The sequence below is a fragment of the Panthera pardus genome, unplaced genomic scaffold (genome assembly GCF_024362965.1).
Source record: "Panthera pardus isolate Hobbes unplaced genomic scaffold, ASM2436296v1 HiC_scaffold_17, whole genome shotgun sequence".
Classification (NCBI taxonomy): Eukaryota; Metazoa; Chordata; class Mammalia; order Carnivora; family Felidae; genus Panthera; species Panthera pardus.
Window position 1 is genome coordinate 42,588,109 of NW_026526732.1, and position 25,042 is coordinate 42,613,150.

The following is a 25,042-nucleotide window of genomic DNA, read 5'->3' on the forward strand; positions in this document are numbered from 1 at the left end:
AAAAGTTTTCATTGCTTAAATAGCATTTTTAAAGAGTAGTATATACTATGTTTTTTTCTTTTTTTTCCAAAAATTTTTAAATGTTTATTTTTGAGAGAGACAGAGACAGAGTGCAAGCAGGGAAGGACAGAGAGAGAGAGAGAGAGAGAGAGAGAGGGAGACACGGAATCTGGAGCAGGTTCCGGGCTCTGAGCTGTCAGCACAAAGCCGGACTTGGGACTTGAACCCACAAACTGCGAGATCATGACCTGAGCTGAAGTTGGACACTTAACTGACTGAGCCACCCAGGTGCCCCAGTATGTACTATATTTAAGATAATTAACAGAATTCATAATTAAGTGATAAAGGGGTAGTAAATTGATGAGGCAGCTCCAATCAAATAACTATTAAAGTCTATGCTTTTTTTTTAAAAAAAAGATTTTATTTTTTTGTTTTATTTCTTTTTAAATTTATTTATTTTGAGAAAGAAAGGGGAGGGGGGAGAGAATGAGTGGGAGAGGGGCAGAGAGGGGAGAGAAATGATCCTAAGCAGGCTTTGAGCTGTTAGTACAGAGCCCGACTTAGGGCTCAAACTCATGAATCGAGATCATGACCTGTGCTGAGTCAAAGAGCCAGATGCTTAACCAGTTAAGCCACCCAGGTGCCCCAAGATTTTATTATTTTTAAGCAATCTCTACACTCAATGCGGGGCTTGAACCCACAACCCCAAGATGGAGAGTTGCACACTCCACCCTTTGAGTCAGCCAGGTGCCCCAAGTCTGTGCTTTTTGAATTTGTATTATAACCTGGGAGAAAAGGCAAGTATGGTAGAATTGAGGGACTTCAACCCAACAAATATGTATTGAGCATATACTTTGTGTAATATTTTGTAATAGGCACTGCAAAAGTGAAAAGATTAATTATATACACATTATGTCTTCAAGGAGCTTACTTGAGATGAAGAGGATATGTACACAAATAACAGAGTTGTAAGGTAGAAATAATGTGTCCTAGGAAATCTAAAGAAGAATCCTTGTAACTAAGAATATCAGAGCAATAGAGGAAAGTATTTTAGACAAGGGAATGGACAAAAGCTCTCAATCAACAAAGAATGGCGTATTGGGGAACCTGTAGTTTATGTGAAGAGTTTAAACAAAGAGTTTGTGAGGAGTAAATGGAAAGGGTAGGTTAAGGCCAAATTATGGAGCAAGGATTAGATCTTAATTATTGCTCCTAGCTATAAAATTCAAGTGCCTGGTACATAATAGGTATCTGAAACATAGTAGATGCCAAATAAATATTTAAGGAATAAATGAATGCATTCAAAGGATAAACTGGATTGTTTTGTAAGTAAAAGGAAATCATTTTAAGTTTCTGAACAGAAAAATGTGTTCGGGAGATTTACTTGAGTTATGTGCAGAAGGGCATGAATGGGTAAGAAAGCTGAAGAAGGCCTGAACTATGGAGGCTTTGTAGGAATAAATAGTGACTGATGTGAGAATTACAGACATAGGATCATTAAACTTGGTTATTCAAGTGTTTTGGGCAGGAGGGTAGTGCAGAGTGGGTATAGAGTCAAAAGTCTTGCTATGATTTCAAGCCAAAGTGGCTACAAGACCATGGGGTGTCATAAACCATGCCTGGGATTAGAAAGGAGGTTTAGGTGTGGAGAAGAATATGGAAGTTCACTTTCATTTATTTTTAAAGATTTTGAATTTCAAGTACCAGTAAGGTATCTCAATGGTGTAACAAGTGTTGAAAATGCAGGACTCAAGAAAAGTTGGGGATAACACAGTATGAGTCATCTCTGTTTAATTCCTATGGAAGCCACCTAAAATAGGCGAGACCCTAGGAAAAACAGTTTCAGAGGGCCAGGAGAAACCAAAAGGTGGGACAGACCAGAAGGCGCCAAACCACAATGCACTGGGTAGGAACTTGCGGGGGTGGGGGTGGGGTGAATTTCAAGGTGGAAGTGATGGTAACTAGCTGTAATGAAGGCTAGAGGGAATTTAAGGAGGGGGATGAATTTCAAGGTGGAAGTGATGGTAATTTGCTGCAAGAGGGAAGTCTATCATGAGGGCTAAGAAAAGATCTTTTAATTTGGCTAACTCACCACAGAATAATATTGGGGGAAAGAGGAGGTACTTTGAGGGATCATCATGTTGATTAGCCTTAATCATTTTGTTAAATAAAAGGCAAAACCATTTTCAGAGACTAAGGGTTGCTTGTTTGGAGTATTGCACAGAAGATTGGAAACAAAGGCTTTGTCATGGAGAGCATTTAAGTAAATGAATTTTGTTAAGGTCTATGTAATTACCCTTTTTGACTGCTACTTTGACATAATATTGGTTGCTTCCCCAAATATGAACTCACTGTAGTTGAGAATGTTCAAAAAATGTCTGGCTCCCCATTTATCAGGGTTGTTGTAGAGCATGCCTCTATATTGAAAAAGGGACTAGATTAGAATGGGAATCTATGAAAATCAATGAAATATATCTTTAGATTTTTTGATCTTGAGTAGGTAGTTGGTAGGTAGAGTCAGTTATTTTATATTTTTTCATAGAAAATTTCCTGAGAGGGGCACCTGGGGGACTCAGTGGTTTAGCATCTGACTTCGGTCACGATCTCACAGTTTGTGGGTTCGAGCCCTGCATCAGCTTCTGTGTGGACAGCTCAGAGCCTGGGGCCTGCTTTGGATTCTGTGTCTCCCTCTCTCTCTGCCCCTTCCCTGCTTGTGCTCTGTCTCTCAAAAATAAATAAACATTAAAAATTTTTCAAAAAAAATTTCTTGAGAAACAGGAAATTTACTTCGGTTAAAAATTTTATAACAATAAAGCAAAAGACTTTACAATTTTCCCATTTAATTCTTACAGTGATGCTGGGAGGTAGATGTGAAAACTGAGGATGAGGTTTAAGACTCCAGAGTCATATAACTAGTTTGAGCTGGGGTTTAAACTTCATCTATCCAATTAAGATTCATGTCCTTGAAATTGTAGTTCTTTTTAGTAAGTTGGACAGCAAGACATTTTAGACATAGATAATCTGGTAAAAGTCATGATGGAAGTAGACAGATCAGAAGAAATAAAGTTTATAAGAGAGGCAAAAGGGCTAGGTGAAGGGGGGGGGAGTTTTTCTAGCAATAGAGTAGAATGAGTATATATATACACATATACTTTACATATATTTTAGACACTTATACGCATGTGTATATATACTGTTGAAAGTACATATATGCATTATGTATCACAAATGCATATTAGCACTTACGCTTATATAAATACTATTTTAGATATTCTATGTTATCTTTTTTTCATTTGGTGAGACTGCTACATTCATATACTTAACGTTTATCATTGGTAATTATTATTCATAAATTTTAGTATTTTAATTGTAATACAAAAATTCAAAATTAAAGATCTATTTAATATATAGTGCTTTTAAAAAGCATGTATCAGAGTTCTTCACAGCTGAACTATATACTTTTAGAAAGGAAGAAAACTCAGCAACCTCTTTAAGAAATGAAGTATTGGTCTGTTACGGTTTTTTTTTTTTTTTAATAAAGTGGTTATGTACCCTGTATTGTTAGGGACCATGTAGCATTGTGGGAAGACTCACTTTGGTAAAGGTTCTTAGGCTAAAGTGAGCATGGATGGCATCTTCCAGAAATGGAGAAAAAAGGCCAGTGAGACTGAAGCCTGACTGGCAGAGGGAAGAATTGTATAACCGTGTATTAAAGAATCAGGGGCCCAGATCATGTAAGTAAATTCCCTATATTCTGAATAATGTGAGAGGTCTTTTTGTGAGGTTGAAATAAGGGAGATTAATGGATTTGATGTATAACTTTGAAAAGCTCCATCTGACTGTTGCTAGAGAAGGGATGGTGGTGTGGCGTAGGATGGGATGAGTCAAAGCAAGGAGACTGGTTAGGATGAACTGAAGTGGTCTAGGCTAGAGTCGATGGTGCTTTGATTTAAGGTTTTAGCAGGGGAGTTGTGTGGGGTAGTTGGTGTTAAGGTTTGTGAAACTTGGGGATTATCTTTTGGAACTTAATAATATTGGATATAGGAAGTGAGAAAGTGAAGAGCCAAGATTGATTCCTATTTTTAACATACATTTTTTTTTTTAATTGTATAGAAAGAGCCTGAGCATGAGTTGGGGAGAGGGGCAGAGGGAGACAGAGGGAAAGAGAGAGAATCTTAAGCAGGCTCCACACTAAGTGTAGAGCCCTATGCGGGGCATGATCCCATGGCTCTGGGATCATGACCTGAGCTGAAATCAAGAGTCGGTTGCTCAACCCACTGAGCCACCCAGGTGCCCCGACTCCTAGTTTTGATCTAAGTACAAAATCTGGTTTAGGAGGATGGAGAAGTTTCAGGAAGGAGCAGGTTTGGAATAAAATATTCTGTCTTGGACATGTTAAGTTTGAGATGCTTATTAGACATTCAAGTGGAGATGTTGAAAGGATAATTATATATAACTTTGGAGATGAAGTAACTGATAAAAATTTGAGTCATCATGATGTACCTAACTGGAAGAGAAAGAGTATAGATAGCAAAAATGTGGATGGGAATCTGAGTTCTGATAACTTTGGACTTGGAAAAGTTATTCAACCTTGGTTTTCATATTTCTCCTGTTTCAGTCATTGTGAATTTATATCATATAGGGCTTGTTACATAAAAGATAATAAATGACAGCTATAATTTTAATGGCAGTTTTATTTTTAGATGATTATTTTAGGTATTAGTCATATTTAAACTGCCTTCATCAAGAAAAAGACCCTTTCCTTTTCCAACATAGCTTATGGTCTATTATAAACTTTTTTCTAGATGGAGACTTTTACCTCAGGAATTTTTCACCAAAAAGGAGGCCTGGAGAAAGGCTTAAGGAAAGTACAGGAAAGCAAAGGAACCAAAATATTCAAGCAGCATTGTAGCTATGCCTAGGGTACTAGCAGTGCCTTCTTGTTTTATCTTACTGTTTCATTCATTTCACATTTCTGGGCACAAAACATCTTGGCTTTACATCTTTTGAATCTTATGTTCTACACATTGAAGTTGCTCAGCAAATAATAATTTTCAGATACGTGTAGTACACTGTTCTCCTGAGACATTCAGTTCCCATTTAAATGCCTTGGGAAACAAATTCCAAGTTTTCTGCCAAGTCAGAATAGATCACCCCCTTTTCTTGCTCAGAATGCATTTTGTGCTTGGAGTTATATTAAAAAATAATTTATAGCAGTACTTCTAAAAGTCTACTAAATGAATGTTTTGTCAATTGTGTTACAGAGTTACAAATTTTGTCAAGGAAAATTACAATTGATTTTAGACCAGTTGGAGCCTGGGCAACCTAAAGAGGTAAGTTTAAAGGGTAGCTATCAAGTTTAGTCAGATATATAATATATATAATATATTCAGTCTCAGCTAGACTGTTTCTCTTGAGGATAAGTGTTTATTATCATGATGCTCCTAGACTGATAACCCTGCTAGACTTTCCAGTCTTGAAATAAGAGGTCACAGAGTAAGGGAGGCTCTCAGAGAATTTTCATGGTTTGTAGGAGGAAATTTTTACATCTAGTTTCAGTTTTAAAGGGATAAAGTTATAAGTAGTTGTCCCCCAAATTGTTCTTTCACTGTTGCTTTGTGTGTAATATTTTAGTGATTTCTTTGAGGAAAAACTATCTTCATTTAATGTTCCTTCTACTTCTAGAAAATGTGAGCAACTTTCACACGTGTTCATTGATTAGAAAAAGGATTTTAATGTTTAGTTTTTGAGAGAGAGAGGGAGACTGAAAGTGGGGGAGGGGCAGGGAGAGGGAGAGACAGAATTGGAAGCAAGCTCTAGGCTCTGAGCTGTCAGCACAGAGCCCTACATGGGGCTCAAACCCACAGACCGTGAGATCATGACCTGAACTGAAGTCGGACACTCAACCAACTGAGCCACCCAGGTGCCCCGGAAAAGGGATTTTTAAGAAGCAGTTCTATTGAATTGTGCCTGTTTATATTTTAAGACTATATAAATTACTATTTATCAAGTATTATTTTGTTAAGTCAGTATGAAATAGAAAATAGTCAACTTTTCATATTAAACTAAATGAATAGTTAGGATTTACTCCCACTGATGTTTTTTTTTTTTAATCACATAATAATTTTTAGCATTTCACCTCTGGTTTAGTTTCTAGATTCCTAGTAAATGTTTCAAAAGATATTAGAAATGAGTCTCAACTTTTCTATAACATCTTATTGTCTTCAGTTTAAGTGGATTACTTGGAAATTTATACTTGTTCAGAAACATTTATTATGCTTCTGCTAGTAGTAAGTTCTTTAAAAAAATTTTTTTTTAAATGTTTGTGTATTTTTGACAGAGAGAGAGACAGAACATGAGCAGGGGAGGGGCAGAGTGAGAGGGAGACACAGAATCCAAAGCAGGCTCCAGGCTCCGAGCTGTCAGCATGGAGCCCGACGCAGGGCTCGAACTCACAGACCATGAGATCATGACCTGAGCCGAAGTCGGATGCTCAACCGACTGAGTCACCCACGTGCCTCTAGTAGTAAATTCTTAATGGGATTTTGTCCTAAAAATTAACTGAAAAGGAAAAATTAAAGTTTCTGAAATCATTCCTAAGTCCCCCAATCCCTATTACAAATACAGTTGTATTTAGGAGTTCTTTCATATGAATATATAGACACTTTTAAGTGCGTGTATATTCTTTTTCACGTAAAACTTGATACCCTGATTTAAAGGGTCTGGTTTCCTAAGCTTGGCCCCTACTGCTCCCTCCTGCCCCTCCCTCTTCCCCTTTTTTAAACCACTAGATTTCACTTATTTCAGCAGGGGAAAGAACCAGATTTTGAGGAATGGGTTGGAATCAGTGAGTTATTATTCACTAATTGGAGAGTGGTGGGGCAGAAGCCATGTTCCATTTCTGATTGGAGAAGGGCTATTTTCCACTGTTGTCCTTTGGGTCATACTGTTTTGAAGGAACTCTGATTAATATTTGAGAAGAATGATTAAGAAGTAAGCTTTTTGTGACAATACAGAAATTCAGTTTTGCATTACATTGCTTTCTATCTCAGTGGTTTGAAGGTCGGAAAATGTGGTACAGCATCAAAAACTAGTCCAAATTGTTTTGTGAGAATTGTTCCTATATTCTGGAATGGGGATGCTTCACTAGGGGCATATTAGGCTATTTTTAAATTAAGGCCCCCAAATTATAGGACCACCTATGGGTGTCTACTTTTAGTAAGGGAAGTCTGTGGAACAAGGCCATTGGAAAACCTTGCCCTGATGATTCAGATTCGGCCACCATTCTTCATTCACTTAGATATAGGACCTAGAATCTCACACAGTTATGTTTTAATTTTTGCTTTATGTAAAATTAACAACCTATTTTTTTCCTGTTTAACACTTAGTTTAAAAAAACCAGTTCTCAAAATTGTTTTGTAAAAGAACCTTTGATTTTTCAGTAGTTGGCTCTTTAAAACAATTATCTAGATAAGACTGCTTTTCGATTTTTAATATTTGGAGTATTGGTAGTGTTCCAGTGGCTGGGTATTAATAAAAGTCTTTTAAATTATAGGTGAGATATGAAGCCTTGCAAATGTTATGTTCAGCTCCGCCATCTGATGTACTGAATTGTGAAAATTGGACCACTCTCTGTGAAAAACTGACAATGTCTCTTTCAGATCCTGATCCTGTGTTTAGTGTAAGGAAATGCTTATAGAAACATATACATTTTTAAAGTTTATTTATATGGAGAGAGAAAGAGTGCGAGTGTGTGCAAGTGGGAGAGGTGCAGTGAGAGAGAGGGAGGGAGAGAATCCCAAGCAGCCTCTGCACTGGCAGTTCCGTGTGGGCCTGAACTCACAAATCACAGAGATCATGACCTGAGCCAAAGTCAGGCGCTTAACTGGCTCAGCCACCTATCTGGGTGCTCTCTATAGAAATAATCTTTTAAAAATTTGTTTTCCCACCATTCTGTAAGCAAATGGAATTACTATTTTAATAGTAGCTCTAATACTCAAGGAATTTCATTTCCAGCTTTTGAGTTGTGAAGATTTTCTTTAAAGCATTGACTTAACTCTTTTATGATTAGAATGATCACTGTCACATTTCACTGCCAAATAATAATATAGGTACCTTGTGCATTTTGTTTTATCTCATAAAGGGATATCCAATTTGTGTCTTGTTTTTGAGTTAAGAAAAATATTTTAAAAGATTATTTAAAGCATTTTTGAAAGAATTGATGACATATGAAAATTTGCATTTAAAATGATCAGAATTTATCCTAACTGAATCATAAGCATTTTTCTTATGGATTTAAGTGTTTATTTAGAGATTGCTTAATTGCTTAAAAAGAAAAGAAAACTAAAGCCAAGTTTAGAAGACAATTGAGATGAATCATAAAGCAAATATAGAAAATTCCAAAAATTATAAAATTATGAAGTCAGAGAAATGGTTGAATGTAAAAAATGATTCTCCTATAACTTCTCAGAAATGCTATTACATGAGTAAGATCATATTAAAAAGTATAGTTCTATTGGTAATATCGATAATGTGACTTAAAAAATTCTGCTAAGGGCACTTGGCTGGCTAAGTCAGTATAGCATGCAACTCTTGATCTTGGGGTGGTAAGTTCGAGGCCCACACTGGGTGTAGAGATTACTTAAAAAAATAATAAAATCTTAAAAAATCCGGCTATATCCCATATCACATTTAAATGCAAAGTAGGTTTAGAGGGTCTTTTTCTTAATTGATGTATCAGTGAAGAAAAATTTTGCTTTAAAATTATTATGGTGTTTTGTACAAAATTAAAGATATTAGCATAAGGGTTAAAATGTACTAGCTGTTCAACAGATACATATTGATTACCAACAATGTGCAGCATTCTAATCTAGATGCTGGAAACACACTGACCAAGACATTAGTCTCCGCCTTCATAGAACTTACATTCTACTAGAGGAGTGGGACAGTAAGCAGTTATTAAAAAAAAAAAAAACTCAATACATTTATCTGTTGAAAATCATACTCTTCCATCAATGAAGATATAATTATACTGGTAAACAGGAGTGGTTTGGAAACAGAAGTGGTTTGTTGATTTTTATAAGGGGGGAAAACGTGTTCCAATTACCTAATACCCAGATGTAGTTCAGCTTTACTGACACTAGATGATGCAGACTTCTGTAAAAATTCAATGATCCAAGAACTTCAGAAGGGAAAAAGACTTTTCAGGGTCACTTTTAACATTTCAAGGCTTTCTAAAAGGAAATGAAATTGTTAATTTCTGTGTATTTTTTCTTAACAAAGAATAGTGGTCAGGCAAATTTCCTTTAATTATTTAAAAAATTACATAATAATTTTATAAACCATGAATATCCTAATGGGTCAATATAAGTGGTTTTGTTTAGCTATTACAGATTATTCACAAGAGTGTTGTCGATACTTAAAATTGGAAGAAGTTGTTATAGAGGGGAGATGGTAATAGAACCAGTCATTTTGGAGTAGAAAGTAAGGCATGGCATTCTTTTCATTTTGAATTTATGCTTGATCCAAACTCTTGATTGGATTCTTTGATTCTGTTTCTTCATTTCCTACTCTAAAGGACTCTTCCATGTAATTTAGTGAAGCCTATAGTGTTTTAAAAGTGTGACAGATACTTATCAGTTGCTGCAATTATAAAAATAAACTTTCCAAAGTATTTAATATCCTGTGTTCAGTAGGAATTCCTTTGGGCTATTAGAGACTTTAGTCATTTGGGTAACCTTTTTTTTAAAAAAGTAAATTATCCTAACATTTGATATAGGCAAGGTCATTCCCCCCCATCCCTCCCACCCCCAGACTAGAACACTTGAGGAAATTTTATGTTTTTATGTAATGGGACATTGAATTTCACTATTAGGATTAATTTCATCACAGTATTAAAGTTGGCATAATTAAAATGATAGCTATTATTTTAAAGTACCTACTAGGGCCAAGTACTTTTCTAGCTACATCTATTATCATTTAATTCATTTACCTTGTGATAATTTCTACTTTAAGTTCTAATGTATATTTTGAAAATGTGTTAAATAATACTTTTCTTGGAGATAGGCAAAATATCAGAGTCCTAAATGTCTAATTACTGAAACTACCCATGTAAGCAATTAAAAAAAAAAAAAAAACAAACCAGCAAATGTTGGATTTGGAAAGGAGAATGGTTGTTGTTGTGATTGTTGTTGTTGTTGTCTTTAACCATTTAGTACTCCTGCTGTTGTCTGAACATTGTACCTTACTCTATCAAACCTCACTCTTTCTCCATCCATGTATTTTACTTTTTACTGACCAACATAAGATTGTGTTTTTACTTAAAGGTACATTCCTACTCAGATTTCTGAAAGGTTTCTATTTATTTTCTAAGTTTTTCACTGTGTGAAAAGTGTTTTTTTCATCTCCATTCTATTATAAGAATCTCTGATACAAATCTTTTCATTTTCATAGGACCGGATTTTAAAATTCTATGCACAGACATTTACTCTTTCACCATTACATATGACCAAGGAAATTTATACAAGCTTAGGTATGTTTATTCGATTTTTTAAAAGGCATTTTCCTTTATTTGTGCTTAAGAAAGTGGATAGGAAATAACTTTTCAGAAAACACTGCAAATGCATGATGATTAATATATTTTTAATTTTTCTTTTCAGCTAAATATTTGAAGTTATACTTTCTTTCTAGAGAAAATCATATTCCTACTCTGTCAACTGGTATAGATATAAGTAATCCTAATGTGATCTGCTTACTTAAAAAGGTATTCACTTGCTATATGCTTTTATTTTTGTTTAAATAGTTCTATATTTAAGAATTCTAATTTTTTGAGAATTGTTACATACTGCTTTTCAGGTTCGTCTTCTAAATGAATATCAGAAAGAGGCTCCATCTTTCTGGATTCGTCACCCAGAAAAGTAAGTCCCCTAATTTATGTCAATATGAAATATAGGAGTGTTACTGTCCCTTGTGCATTACAAGGAGAAAGAATAGAGACAGTCTTAATTGACTTATGTAATTGGGGAGGGATTAATAAAGTTTAGCTTTTCATATTTTGTGCTTAGCTATATGAATGGCTCTTTGCAAATACCATTTTACACCATTTATTTATTACAAAAAATCTGAATGAGGATGATATAGCCTTGTTTCCAATTCTTTTATTATTAGTCTTTGCTACTTTGGACAAGTTCCTTAAGTGTTCTTTAAATTTTTTCCTTTCAGTTCTAAAAGTTTTAATAAGGTTGTAAGAGCCAACTGTTGAGTCTAAAAAGGAAAGTTAAGTTTGGAGAGCCAGTGTTGAAGTAGAAACAAAAGTTTTTTAAAAAACAGGAAAAAAATTGGGTGTGAATCCCATTTGCTAAAACATAAGAAAAAGTTTTTTTCTAAAAATTTTCACTTTATTATTCCATGAATAGAAAATATATCACCCTGTGTGTGTGTGTGTGTGTGTGTGTGTGTGTAATAGCATTTGTTTTTTTTTCTAAAACTGTTTTATTCCCAAACTTTAAGGTATATGGAAGAGATTGTGGAGAATACTTTGTCCTTATTATCCGTTAAACATGATCAGGGCCATCTTGTCTCACAAAAGATTTTGGATCCGATCTACTTTTTTGCATTGGTTGATACCAAAGCTGTGTGGTTCAAAAAGTGGATGGTAAGGAAAAATGGAATATGTCTACTTTTTAGTGCATTGCTGTATTGTGTCAAAGAATAACTAACATTCCAGTTTTTACTATTTATAAGAGTTCTAATCACTTTTACATGTTAACTCACTTAACTCTTATAACAATTTGTGAGATATATGGTATTACTACCCCATTTTACAGATGTGGCAACTGAAGTATGGAGAAGTAATTTAAGATTGTTTACCTAGAAAGTGACAGAGCCAAAATAGGATTTTAAATGATAATTCATTTGACTCTTTTAACCTGAATGACCTATCTAAAATCTGTTCTTTTTTTAGTCTAAAAACTTCAGATTTTTTAAGCAGATGTGGTAGAACATGAGTTCAGTGTTCATTGTTCTCTGACTTAGGATATTTTCAGACATACCTCCTTTCATTTGCTTCCTCCTGAACCTGCAATTTGGAGAATGTTTAATGCCTGAATGCTGGTGATTTCCAGTGGAGCTCATCACTATTCTGCAACTGAAATTAATTTTAAAGATCCTTGTACTGTTACCTCCCTCATCTGCTGTGGAATGAGTTGTCTGTCTGGCAGTAGCTGCAGCAGTGTTGGCTTATTATTCTCACATCTTTGTCCCTCTAAGTTTGTCTGCCAGGCATTATGTATTTGTTGCTGTGGTGAAGGGAAAGGGATGGGGCCGCGACTTGCCATGATGAGGAGCAACATGTTTATTTACTGCTCCATACAAGTTGCACATTACTTAGTTGATGGCTAATTTTTATTTTTGTTTTGCCTTTTGTTATGTAAACTGTGTAATGCAATTAACCCAAACAGTTCTGTCCAGAGCTTAGCCCTTACCTGGCTTATAAAGTATGTCTTTGATAAGTGTTTGCTCAATTTAATTAACTTGAACCCTTTATGCCTTACATCTGACACTTTATTCTTAATTTTTAGTTATCAAATTATACCTTTATTATAGAAAGTATACAAAATATGTAAAAGCACATATTGAATTTCTACAACACAGGGATAACTATTAAGATTTTGGTTTATGTAGTTACATTATATACACTTTTAAATTTATTGGTTTAGATCTTTAACAAATCTTATTCTGTTAATACATTTTTTCACTTAACATATTTTATTGTCAGTACTTGATTCTCAAGAGTATGCAGCAGATCACAGAAACACTAACCAACAGAAAATTATATATATATATATAAAAATTAGCTCCTGTGTTCTAGTATTAATGAAAATTCATTACATTATCCTCCACTCATCTAAGTCAGAGGTTGGCAGACTTTCTAAAGGGACAGACAATAAATTTTTGGTTTTGTGGACTGTACTGTCCCTGCACCTATTCAATTCTGTTGTAACCCCAAAGCATCCTTAGGCAATATATAAATGAATGGATGTAACTATTCCAATAAAACTTTTATGTACCAAATCAGGTGGCAGCTGAACTTGGCCTGGGAATGTAGTGTAGTGACTCTGGTCTAAGGGATGCACTATGAGGATTTCTTTTCAGAACTTAGTCAAAAGTAGGAGTGCTGATTCATAGGGGCACATGTACCCCAATGTTTATAGCAGTGCTTTCAACAATAGCCAAATTATGGAAAGAGCCCAAATGTCCATCAACTAATGAGTGGATAGAGAAGATTTGGTTTATATATATGATGGGATACTACTTGGCAATGAGAAAAAATGAAATCCTGTCATTTGCAACAACGTGGATGGAACTGGATAGTATTAAGCTAAGGGAAATAATTCAGTCAGAGAAAGATATGTTTTCACTCATATGTGGAACTTGAGAAACTTAACAGAAGACAGTGGGGGAAGGGAAGGGGAAAAAATAATTTCAAACAGAGAGGGAGGCGAATCATAAGAGACTCTTGAATGTGGAGAACAAACTGAGGGTTGATTGCGGGGGTGGGGGAGGGAGGAAATGGGTGATGGGCATTGATGAGGACACTTGTTGGGGTGAGCACTGGGTGTTGTACGTAAGGGATGAATCACAGGAATCTAACCCCAAAACCGAGAGCACACTGTATACACTGTATGTTAGCTAACTTGACAATAAATTTTAAAAAATATAATTTATATTATATTTAATATAATTTAATAACATATTCTCTCCTTTGTGGAAAGCATAAAAAGTATGTTTTAATCCCACTATATTTAGTTCTAAGGAGATAATTATTTTTTTGGCACTTTGAATTATTTAAAATACATGATTGGCAGAAAGTGATTAAGATACTATTGCTTCAGAGCATTTCAAGCTTGGCAAATTTCTGCATATGTAGATAGTACAGTATCCTTCATTGTGACGGTTGTGATCTTCCTCACCCCGGCTTTTGTGTCTTTCCTTTCCTTCTGATATGTGTGTTGATAATGGTTTTAAAGTAACAACATGGAAACTGGTTGCAGTTGAGGGATAGAATATTTTTCTACTTGTCTGTCAATAAATGATCTACGGTTCTTTTCATACCATTTGCATTCTGGTAATTGCTATGCTCATAATCCTTTGTACATAGAAAAACCTATTTTGTACTGATTACAATAATTTCAAACTGTTATTGGTAATTCATGTTATTGGAAATGATTCGGGGAAAAATAGACTTTGAGTGGTATAGCTTGAATATTAAATATCATTTTCTCCTAATTTTAGCATGCATATTATAGCAGAACTGCAGTACTAAGACTTCTTGAAAAGAAATATAAATCTTTGGTAAGTCTGTTTCTGTCCTTATGTTGAGAAATAATATCACAAAAAGATACATGATGTAATAAGTTGAATGTGCAAAGTTGATTGATAATTTATCTTGGATGATGAAATAATCCCCCCCCTTTTTATAAATGTTTGTTTATTACGAGAGAGAGCATGCATGTGTGTGTGAGCTGGGGAGGGCCAGAGACAGAGGGAGAGAGAATCCCAAGCAGTCTCCATGCTGTCCGTGCATAGCATGACACGGGGCTCGAACCCATGAACCATGAGATCATGACCTGAGCTGAAATCAAGAGTTGGATGCTTAGCCGAATGAGCCACCCTGACACCCTGAAACAATTCCTGTTTTATGTGATTTTTTTTTAAACTACCATTTTGTGACATATAAAAGGATAAAAGTATAGAATTGAATAATAGGATAACATTTAGGAAATACATAATTATGTCGTAAATTGGGATGCTAACAAGCAAGTTGAAACAAGCCCTATTTTTAAGTATTGTGACTTAATTCAGGTCAGGTATTTGTAGGGGAGTTAGTTCTATAAAATATACCCATGCTCTGGACTGAAAGTTGTATTAAAAACTCAGAATGATACGTGCTTTTGCATTTACAAAAATTAATTCAAGTTACATCAAATAAAAACTAAAACTATAAAATATATTAGCAAAATGTTCCACATTTATTGCTATCAGTGGAATAATGTGTAAAGACTTTGAAAATAAATCAAGTCTAATAACAAACATGAAATGTGAAATTTATTAAAATACTTTAAAAGTTCTAATAGGACTTCGAAATGATAAATATGATTTATGTAGTTAGAATCTTGAGTTTAAAAGTCAGGAGAAGGGAAATGGTCCTAGAGTTGTGAATTTCTGGGTGAATGCAGCAGAGCATAAAATGAAAAAAGAAAACTTGTTTTGTGTTTGAGAATCAAGAGAATTGAGTTTCAGAAGGGAGAGAGAGGGATGTTGAATAGAACAGGAGTTTATTTGTAGAGGTAATAAGTGTTTAAAAACGTTTAATGACTTGAAATAAAATCCTTCCACATCTCCTTTTCCTCCCATCCCCATTTTAAATGAAAATTTGTTGCCATATGATCTTGTTAAAGCATAAAGATATGCCAAACTGATCTTGTTAAAATAGAGAAAGGGGGAAAACCCAATGATTCCCCTCTCCCTATAACTCATTGTTGCTGTCATAGGGGCTTGGGTGGAAATATTGCAAATGTTTCTTATAGATTAACTTTTCAAATAAGGAACAGATTTTTAAGAGTTAATTATACCATAATCAATTTTTAGTCTGAAAATAGTTACTTTATTATAAACAACTTTCGTTTTATCAACTGAATCAAGTATTTCTTGTACACAATTGGTCAAACTTGCATGAGATTCCGACTTAAACCTCTTATTCTTTTAAAAACTTTCCTGAACCTACAAAATATGTAAAGACTGTGTGTGTGTGAGTGTGTGTGTGAGTGTGTGTGTGAGTGTGTGTGTGTGTAAGTTTTAAAGCAAACATGGCCCAACTTTTGAAAGGAAACCTTGGGGAAAATGGATACAAGATCTATCTCCACTTTTCAGAATCGAGGATCAGATTTTGGACATCTACAGTGGAAACTTTAAGACCACTCCATGCATTTTCCTTTTGCTTTGTAAGAGTTCCTTGCGTGAGGACTTGAGTCACAGCAGCCTGCTTAGCACGATGTCCTGCTAAAGCATTTCCTTTAGCTTCTCCTCTGTGCACTCTGATAACATTTTTTACAACAGTGGAATATCTGCATTGTCCAGTAGAGTGGCCACTAGATATATGTGGCTACTGAAAACTTGGAATGAATTTCAGGAACCCGAGAAGCTGGGTATTTTTAACCTTAATTGTAATCTGGAACTAATACATGGTTAGAGGCCACTTGATGTAATTCTATTCTATTCTATATTTATGACGTTTATGAAATTTTAAGTAGGTAGTGTTAGACAACACAATTTATGTATGTGCTGTTGATTTTTAAGAGCTGAGGAAATTGAGAACTTTATTTCCATAGCATTGTAAAGTCACGAACTAGTTGAAAAACATTTGGTCTATCAGCACAAATATTTAATCTTTTATTTTTAATATCTTTATTCTTTGTCCAGTCTACCCTGAAGTGCATAGCTTTTGAAATGGCTTTATATAGTGTATTTCCTTTTTTTCTTGCTCTCTCAAAGTCATTTAAAAAATATTGACAGGTTATTTAAATTCTCCCTGGGTTTTTCATGTACCCTGTTTTTTAACCTCCCTCCATCTTATGGTTTAGCAATTAAGGCTGGTATGTGTTTGATAGTACAGGAGAATAAGTATCAAATAAAATCCTGAATTTTACAGCAAATTTTTGTTTTCCTAGAGTTTAGGAAAATCATTCTTTATACCCTCAATTTGACTCTTAAGACTATTGTTTAAATTTTCCTACTATAAATTTGCTTTCTGCTTCAGTTTAAAGGGGATATTATATAATGTGGTTGTTTTCTCTCCTGAGCATGTTCCTTTTTTTGTTTTGTTACCTTTTTCTAAATAATAAAAGGTGCAATATTTAAGAAGCAAGGGGAAAGGGGAAGGAACAGAAGTGGGTGGTGAAGATAAAGCTGGGTAGGGATGGGTGCTGGGAGGATGGATTTCTGAAGGTTTGAATGGAAGTGAACTAAATAGCCTTTTTGAAAGACCATCCTGGAGATTATATTTTGAGTTATCAGCTGAGGAAACTGACTAGGTTTTGCTCTTTTGTCTCCTATTTTAGAGCTGCTCTGAAGTATTTATTTTGTCATGTCAGAAATTACTCATACTGGTATTGTTGTAAGTCATTTTTGGTTGTTCCTGTTTACCAGGGTCTGTGTAAGAGCTAGGATTGTAAGAATAAGTTCATCCAGGAAGTAGGAGTTCTATCAGAAGGAGGTTGAAGCTTAAATTTAGACAAACATGAAACACACTTTTGCCCAAAAGTTTATGAATGATGTCTCAGGTTCTGATAAAGCAGAAGCTAGTGAGAACTATATATGACCAGTTACATGAATTGACAAGTTGGAGTATCCTTTTGAAATTTTTGTAGGATTCCCAAGGCAATTTGACTAGTTGCTTTTGCATGAATTTGTTGCTGGTAGCCAGGAATCTCAGGGCTGGCTTGGATTTGATTCACTGGATTAGAGACTTCTTAGACTATCCCTGCTTCTGTTCTCTATGGAACAGTCTTTTGTATATTCAGTAGATGCAAGATAAACCAAAATAAAACAGGAGTTAAGACTGTGCAAATAACAAAAGTAAAGCAAACATAGAAGAATAAGCTGGTTAATAGCATAAATATTTACCAAATGGTGCCCCTGCAAAACAAAAGCTACTTTCTATAAAGACTTACATCATAAATCTTAAGATAACAAATAATTTAGCAATGAATACTCAATGAAGCAAGTCTGAGCTCAGATTGTTGAGGCCAACTCACATAGTCATAGATCTGAAGGACTATCAGAGTTTGGGACTCGGGGGGGCCCAGTGAACATTCTTTATCTGGGGATCCCGTAGAATGCCACCAAGTGTGAGCCTTCAAGGTAATCTGCATGGAAGCACTAGAATTGTCAAGGATTAAGACTGCTGTTGAATATCTGAAATAACACATAAAGCCAAATTTATTGCTTAAGTTAGGCAAAGCAGATTTTTAATCTTCCAAGGTTTTGGGGAAAGCTTAGAACTCAGAAATTGGTAGACTTTCAGAGGTGAGAGTAGTTCATGCCAGCAGTGGAAGGATGGCAGCTCAGGTGAGATTGTTGCTGACTGACTACTGGCTTCTACAAACGTATTTCCTGGAGTGTGTCTCTTGTTGTTAGCTCATTTTGCAGCAGCAAGGGGCTAACACTGATGGGTTGGATTTCAGAAATATATTTTTCAGATGTGTTGACATGTATTGATTTACAAGGTTTTAAATTTGTTATTCCAGATACCTGTTATCATGGGTTATATAGATTTGTCATCAGTTTGCTAAATAAATTTAAATTCGGTTATGATGTTTATTATTTGTGGAACAATCAGCTTTTTACTAGGATTATGTGGAAATTTTTGTTCTTAATGAGTAGGTGTTATCCTGGAAAAGAGAAGGGGTGTGGTTAAGGTTGTGGCAGGAAAATATGTCAGGGCGGCAGAATAGCATGTTTAAAGGCTTAGGCTTAGGAAAACACAAAGCACATTTAGAAACTCTACATATTTTGTGACTGGACACAGGAAACTTCCTGAAAGTTGGTTCTCTGAATGCTAATTTAAGTAATGATGTTGTTTGAAAATCGCTTGGATATTTTAAATTGGGACTGTGACAGTTGATGTACTCATGCCTGGGGCAGTGTGTAATTCCATAAAAATAGACCTATATAAGGGAAATCTTTAGTCGTTTTCCTTTTAGAAGTACAAGTGTTGATTTTGTTGTAAATGTCTGTTCACAGTGTTTCAGTTTTAACTGTGTTGATTTAGTGAGGTTTTGAGTGCATTTGCTTTTGATTAGTTGGTCATTGGTCATATGTTGAATTGACTTTTGGTGACTGAGTTTTACAAAGGTAGATGTATTTCTGTGTTTGTGCATGTGTGTATGGCTGGGATGGAGGTATCCAAGAAGAATGAAACTAATGTCTGATCTTAGTTTTTCTATATAATATGTCAAATTTAGGAGATTGGCTTTTATATTAGAGGCTTTTATATTAGAGCCATTGATAGGTTAAGTACTCAAGTGACATTATATTAGGGCTTTGGAAAATTTTGAAAATGGGTTGAAGGTGCTAGATGAAGATAGAGAAATGTTGAAGCAAAAAGACGAAGAGGATTCATCCAAGCAAAAGATGAATGAAACGTGAGTTTAGGCTGTGGCAGCATGAATTGGGTTAAATATATGGACTCGGGAGTACTATTATTTTTATTTTTATTTATTTATTTTTTTACATTTATTTTTGAGAGAGAGGGAGAAGGAGGAAGAGGAGGAGGAGGGGAGGAAGAGGGGCAGGAAGAGGAGGAAGAGGGGCAGGAAGAGGAGGAAGAGGGGCAGAAAGAGGGAGACAAAAGAATCCCAAGCAAGCTACATGCTGTGAGCCCAGAGCCCGATGCAGGGCTCAAACTCAGGAACCATGAGATCGTGACCCGAGCTGAAATCAAGAGTCAGATGCTTAACTGACTGAGCCACCAGGCACCCCAAGTACTGTTATTTTTAGAATATAGCGTTTAGAGGACTTGGTTTTTAAAATAGGGGATGGGTAAGGACTTCATTGAGTGATTAATATCATTCATTGAGAGAAGTAACACAGGAGGAGGAAAATAGGAAGAATTTGGGGAAAGGTAAAACTTTACATCTTATACAAGTTTGAGATCGAGATTTTCAAGAGGCAGTTTCATTTTGATCTGGATCTCTAAAGTTTGATTTAGATAAGACAGATAGATATCGGAGGAGGTCCGCAAGACCACCCCTCAGATTTGATGATTTGCTGGAGGACTAGTAGGACTCAACGTATAGTTGTACTCTCAGCTATGATTGTAACAGAAAAAGTATGCAAAGAAGTTGACATAGGGAAAAGGAGCTTTGGGTGAAGTCTGGAGGATACCAACCTTAAGCTTGCAAGAGTTCTTGCTCTGTCCCCCACAGTGGAGTCCTGATGTGACTCCACTTAATTCCTCCAGCATCATTATAATAGCTCATGTGAAATGTCCTCCAGAGACACTCATTAAAGACTCTGCCCCCAACCCCTTTTTTTTAAATTGGGGATTGATCATGTAGGTATCTTCTGCCTGGCATATACCAGGATTTCAGACTCCCAGAAGGAAAGCAGGTATTGAGCATAAATCTCATTGTTTGTACACACTATTTAGGTACAGAGAGCCCTTCTTATCAGTTCTTGGAATTTCCTCTTGAGATAACCTCCCAGATGGAGTCAGGGTCCAACTTTGCAAGCAGGCATTTCTTACAATGGAAGTCCTGCCATATTAACTCCTTTCTGCATAAAACTGAGGCCATGCAAATGAGACTGGGGAATCCATGAATTCATTGACACCACAACTATGAACTTGCCTCTGTCCACACAATCTTCATCTTTTTTCCCATTGAAAACTTAATCCTTCCTTCCCCTTAGGTTCTGTCTGCTTGTCTCTTAGATACTTTTTTTCTATCCACTCTCCTCTGTCTCTCCTGTATAGTCAAACTCTTCTTCTCTGCTGGCTTCTTCCAATAACATCTAAGCATGATCACGCCCTTCTAACTTGAAAAAGAATTCAGTGTTGACTCTAATTTGTACACCAAACGTTGCTGTATTTTTTTTATTCCTTCTTTACAGCCAGCCTTCCTGAAGATGAAAGTTATACTAACTGCCTCTACTTTGTTGGTTTTTTTTTTTTTTTTTTTTTCCATTACAGTTTGGCTTATTCCCCAAACTCTCATGAAACTGATCTTTTCAGGGTCATCAACAATCTCTTTATTGCCAGTGTAACAATTATTACTCCTTATCTCATGGTGGCCTCCATTTTGAGAACTAGAATGAGAGGACATGTACTGGAAGTGGGTACATCCAGGGGAAAGGGGAGGGGATTTGAAAAAGTCTATGTGGGGAGAATGGGAGAAGGAGGTAGAATGGAGACTCCTAGGAGAATGACTGGGTACAGTACAGGCTGGAAATCATTTTCTGTTGTCATTGTTCTTTGAATTATAAGCTTTATCTTTATCAGTTTTCATCAGTGTTGGTATCCGAGATGGAAGTGAAGGCTTGATCTAGTTCATATTTTGCTGGTGTGATAGGAAGACAAGTCTCGAAGGCAATACCTGTAAGGGGTATTGGCAAGAGCGTTCTTAAAGTTATGGTCACAGAACTTTTGCATCTCTCACTATGAAGTATGTATCTATCTTTGTCCATTTACACTGACATTATAGCAATATTGTTGGTCTTCAAGTATTTTTGGTGTTTTCTGGAATGATGCCATACTTAAAATGTAAGTGGGGAAGTTGAGCTTCTGTGGACTGGAAAAGTATTATTTTAAATACTTTTGTTAAATATTTTTCTCAGCATATTTTTATAACCTTGATTAACTTTTTTTTTTTTTTTACTACTTGAAATTGGGGGCTACAAATTTCTAGAATTAATAAGTTATTATTTTATTAGATAACTACAGCAGTTCAGCAGTGTGTTCAGTACTTTGAGTTGTGTGAGGCCATGAAAATCGATGAGATTTTGGGTCATTCAAAGCATTGGGGTAAGTATTGTTTTTTTCTGTTACATACTTTTAAAAATGACCTCTTAGCTTAGTAGCTTAGTAACTTATTTTTAATGGTTAGTAGCATAGTAAATCAGACCACTGCTGCTAATATAAAATATTTTCACAAATTTAAAAACTACATCACAATGATAATTTTAATTTCCAATGTGGAGCTGTTATCGTTCTTCTTACATCTGAAGTTCTTCAACTTATACTAGAGTATATGTCCTAGTCTGTTACACTGCAATAATATACTGCTTATTCTTTCCTCTGGTATAGTAGTCATTTATTTGTCCTTATGCATTTTAGGAGGAGGAACATTTCTGTAAAATATTGTTTTATTATTAGATAACCCACCCTGTGATTCCTCTCTGCTTATCCTCTGTCCGAGCTATAAAATACCCTAGATGTGTATTATGCTAAGCAAAATTAGAGAAAGACCAACATTATAAGACTTCACTCATATGAGGACTTTAAGACACAGAACAGATGAACATAAAGGAAGGGAAGCAAAAATAATAGAAAAACTGGGAAGGGGACAAAACATAAGAGACTCTTAAATATGGAGAACAGAGGGTTACTGGAGGGGTTGTGGGAGGGGAGGATGGGCTACATGGGTAAGAGGCATTAAGGAATCTACTCCTGAAATCATTGTTGCACTAAATGCTAACTAATTTGGATGTAAATTACAAAAATAAAAATAATTTAAAAAGTTAAAATACCCTAGATGTTTCATAATCTGGCCTTAATTGCTCTATTGAACCTCATCTCAGGAATAAAATGAATATTCTTTTATAGTAAGATTTTTCTGCATACCAGTGTCTATATACTTCTGTTAATCTTTTATCATTCTCTTATGTCGCTTCTCTAAGCAAATAGTACTCTGAGAATATGAAGATCTTATTTTTTTATCTTCAGGTAAATTCTATAACTCAAGCAAGAAAAAATGGTCAAAGACCTGTAATTAGTGGGTTTCAAAAACTAGCATTTTGTACTAGAGGAGGAAGTACAGGAGCTAGAATTTATTCTTCAAGAGAAGGAAAAAGATAAGTTTATATAAACCTCTCTCCTTTTAAATTTATGTATTTAAAAAATTTCTTGGTATTAAAATACTTTAGGGCTTTTTTTTTTTTTTCTCTCCCTACTATCTACCAGGACACCATGAATTTACTCTCTTCCCTATCTAGTGAAGACCTGGGATGCTTCATGTCTCGCCTGCCCCCACCATTGCTTTCAAAATCCTTGCTCTTTCTCTGAGTTTCTTGTCTGCAGTTGTTTGTCTTTAGATCAGTTCTGTCTTTCATCTTTGGTCTTCAGGAAATTGAGCAGACAGCATTAGTGATATAATTAGTGCACATACATACGTTTCTAACCATAGCTACTATGTTTATTGCATCCTCTTAGATTTTCTTTCTGCAGTGTCCATAATAGTTATTGCAAGCTTTCGCCAGTTTTAGCATGGGCCCTGCTCTGCTCTGGCCTACTTTTCTCTCAAGAGGAGACCTTGCATCCCACTTCACTAAGAAAAGCAGAACTTTACAGAGATGAATTCCCCAGATGTCCTTCTTCTAAGCATACAATGCATGTTTATATGTCCTTATCAATATTCCCTTTCTTTGGGCTGCACTGAAGAAGTATTCTTTTCCAGATTGATCTTTGTTCTTGATTTTGTTCCTCTCTGATGTTCTTTGGGGTTTTGTTCCTGTTTTAGAAAGGGGACATTGCTTCGCTTGTTATTGTGTCTCCCTTTTTGTTGGTACCTTCCCCTGCATGCTCTGAACCTGCTTATGTATCTTTCAAATAGAAACCTGAACCAGTTCACCTGTATCTTACTTCCCTGCTTCCCTGCAGAGAAAACTCTTCTAAGTATCCTAAATATATCCAAGCCCCATTTCTTTACCTCCTATTTACTTTTCAACCATTCTTTCTTATATTTTCATCGTTGTGAGGAATCATAATTTCACTGGAAATCCTCTTTTTTTTGGTATGTTTGTACCCACAAGGGTTTTGCCCTTTGCTTTTTTTTTTTTTTTTTTTTAAATGTTTATTCACTTTTGAGAGAGAGCGAGGGAGGAACAGAGAGAGAGGGAGACAGAATCCAAAGCAGGCTCCAGGCTCTGAGCTGTCAGCACAGAGCCCAACATGGGGCTCGAATCCACGAACCTTGAGTTCATGACTTGAGCCAAAGTCGGATGCTTAACCAACTGAGCCACCCAGGTGCTCTGAGCACTCGCCCTTTGCTCTTGTTTTCCTCCTCTTAGTCTACCTGTTCTCTCTTGGGGGATCATGGTTTCAAGTACTACATACGTGTATGATGACCCTGATATTTCAGTCCACCACTTTTCTGAATTTCAAATTCATATGCTTATATCATACTTATAATATCTCTGGGTGCTCCATGGGCACTTTAATGTTAAAATGTCAAGGACTAAAATCACTTTCTTCTGTATCTTTACTGGTTTCTCCCTCTTTTCCCCTTTAGAATTACCTAAATAGAATAAAAATTCACTGTCTACACAGATGTTGAGTTAGTAACTTGAAGATTTTGTTGTTATTTCACAGTCCACATGTAGTTCTGTATAAGGCCTACCTATTGATTTAATTTTCTGTACATTTATCTTTCTGCTCTTCTCCATTTTTGTTGTTGATGCTTTTGCTCATGATGTTTTTAGTTTTATTTCACGCCTTTACCTTCTTCTATCTATCTTTTATGCTATCATCAGGGTTAGTTTTTCACATGCATATTTGATTACTTTCATGCTTACAACCCTTTAATATCATTTCAGTTGCCTCTATAATAAAACCCATATTCCTTCTGCAGCTTAGTCCTCTGTGATCTGCCCCTGCTACCAGCTAGCCTCTTGTCTCTGCCACTTGTCCTCCTCAAGCTCTGGTCATACTAGACTATTTGCCGTACTCTGAATTGGAAGCCCAGTTTCATGTTTCTTACTGTTCTTTGACATCAGATAGTTCGAGGTCTTATATAAGACAGATACTGAGGAGATCTTGAGTGTGTGGATGGATGAATGAATGAATGAATGAATGATATATTTTAGGTGTATATATTTTACAGATTCTAATTTTATTTACTAACATGGTTATAAATAATCTTCATAGTATTAACTTTTAATTGGTAGAATTTAAACAGTGATATTTTCTAATGACTTTCTCCCTTTCTTATTTTTGAAGTTCCTCTTGATAACAGGTGATAACTCTGACAATCCTATGCTATTTTGGAATGAACACTGTATGCATGTTACACTTTCCTGAGCTTAAATTTGTGATGAATGCTTTTCTGCAGAGATTTAGGTGTTATAGGATCTTAGGAAAGATAATTAACTTTTTTTTTTTTTTTTTATACCATCAGAGTCTTCATTATAGACTGCAACCCTGTTTAATGTTCAGAAGGGAATGAAGATAGGTACTATCTAAAAAATACATTAAAATAAATGTATTTGT

General features: G+C 35.4%; 1 protein-coding gene across 4 annotated transcripts in view; it reads left to right on the forward strand.

The window, feature by feature from the left end:
* Window positions 1-25,042, forward strand: part of TBC1D32 (TBC1 domain family member 32) — a 200,187-nt gene that overhangs the window by 26,355 nt on the left and 148,790 nt on the right. For 3 of the 4 annotated variants that reach the window (XM_019418223.2, XM_019418222.2, XM_019418225.2), the window contains exons 5-12: window positions 5,265-5,333; window positions 7,556-7,681; window positions 10,453-10,531; window positions 10,659-10,762; window positions 10,855-10,916; window positions 11,509-11,653; window positions 14,293-14,352; window positions 21,490-21,580. In XM_019418223.2, the coding sequence (XP_019273768.2) occupies window positions 5,265-5,333; window positions 7,556-7,681; window positions 10,453-10,531; window positions 10,659-10,762; window positions 10,855-10,916; window positions 11,509-11,653; window positions 14,293-14,352; window positions 21,490-21,580 (736 nt within the window). The remainder of the gene's footprint in view (window positions 1-5,264; window positions 5,334-7,555; window positions 7,682-10,452; window positions 10,532-10,658; window positions 10,763-10,854; window positions 10,917-11,508; window positions 11,654-14,292; window positions 14,353-21,489; window positions 21,581-25,042) is intronic. The other variant, XM_019418224.2, reaches the window with a different exon arrangement.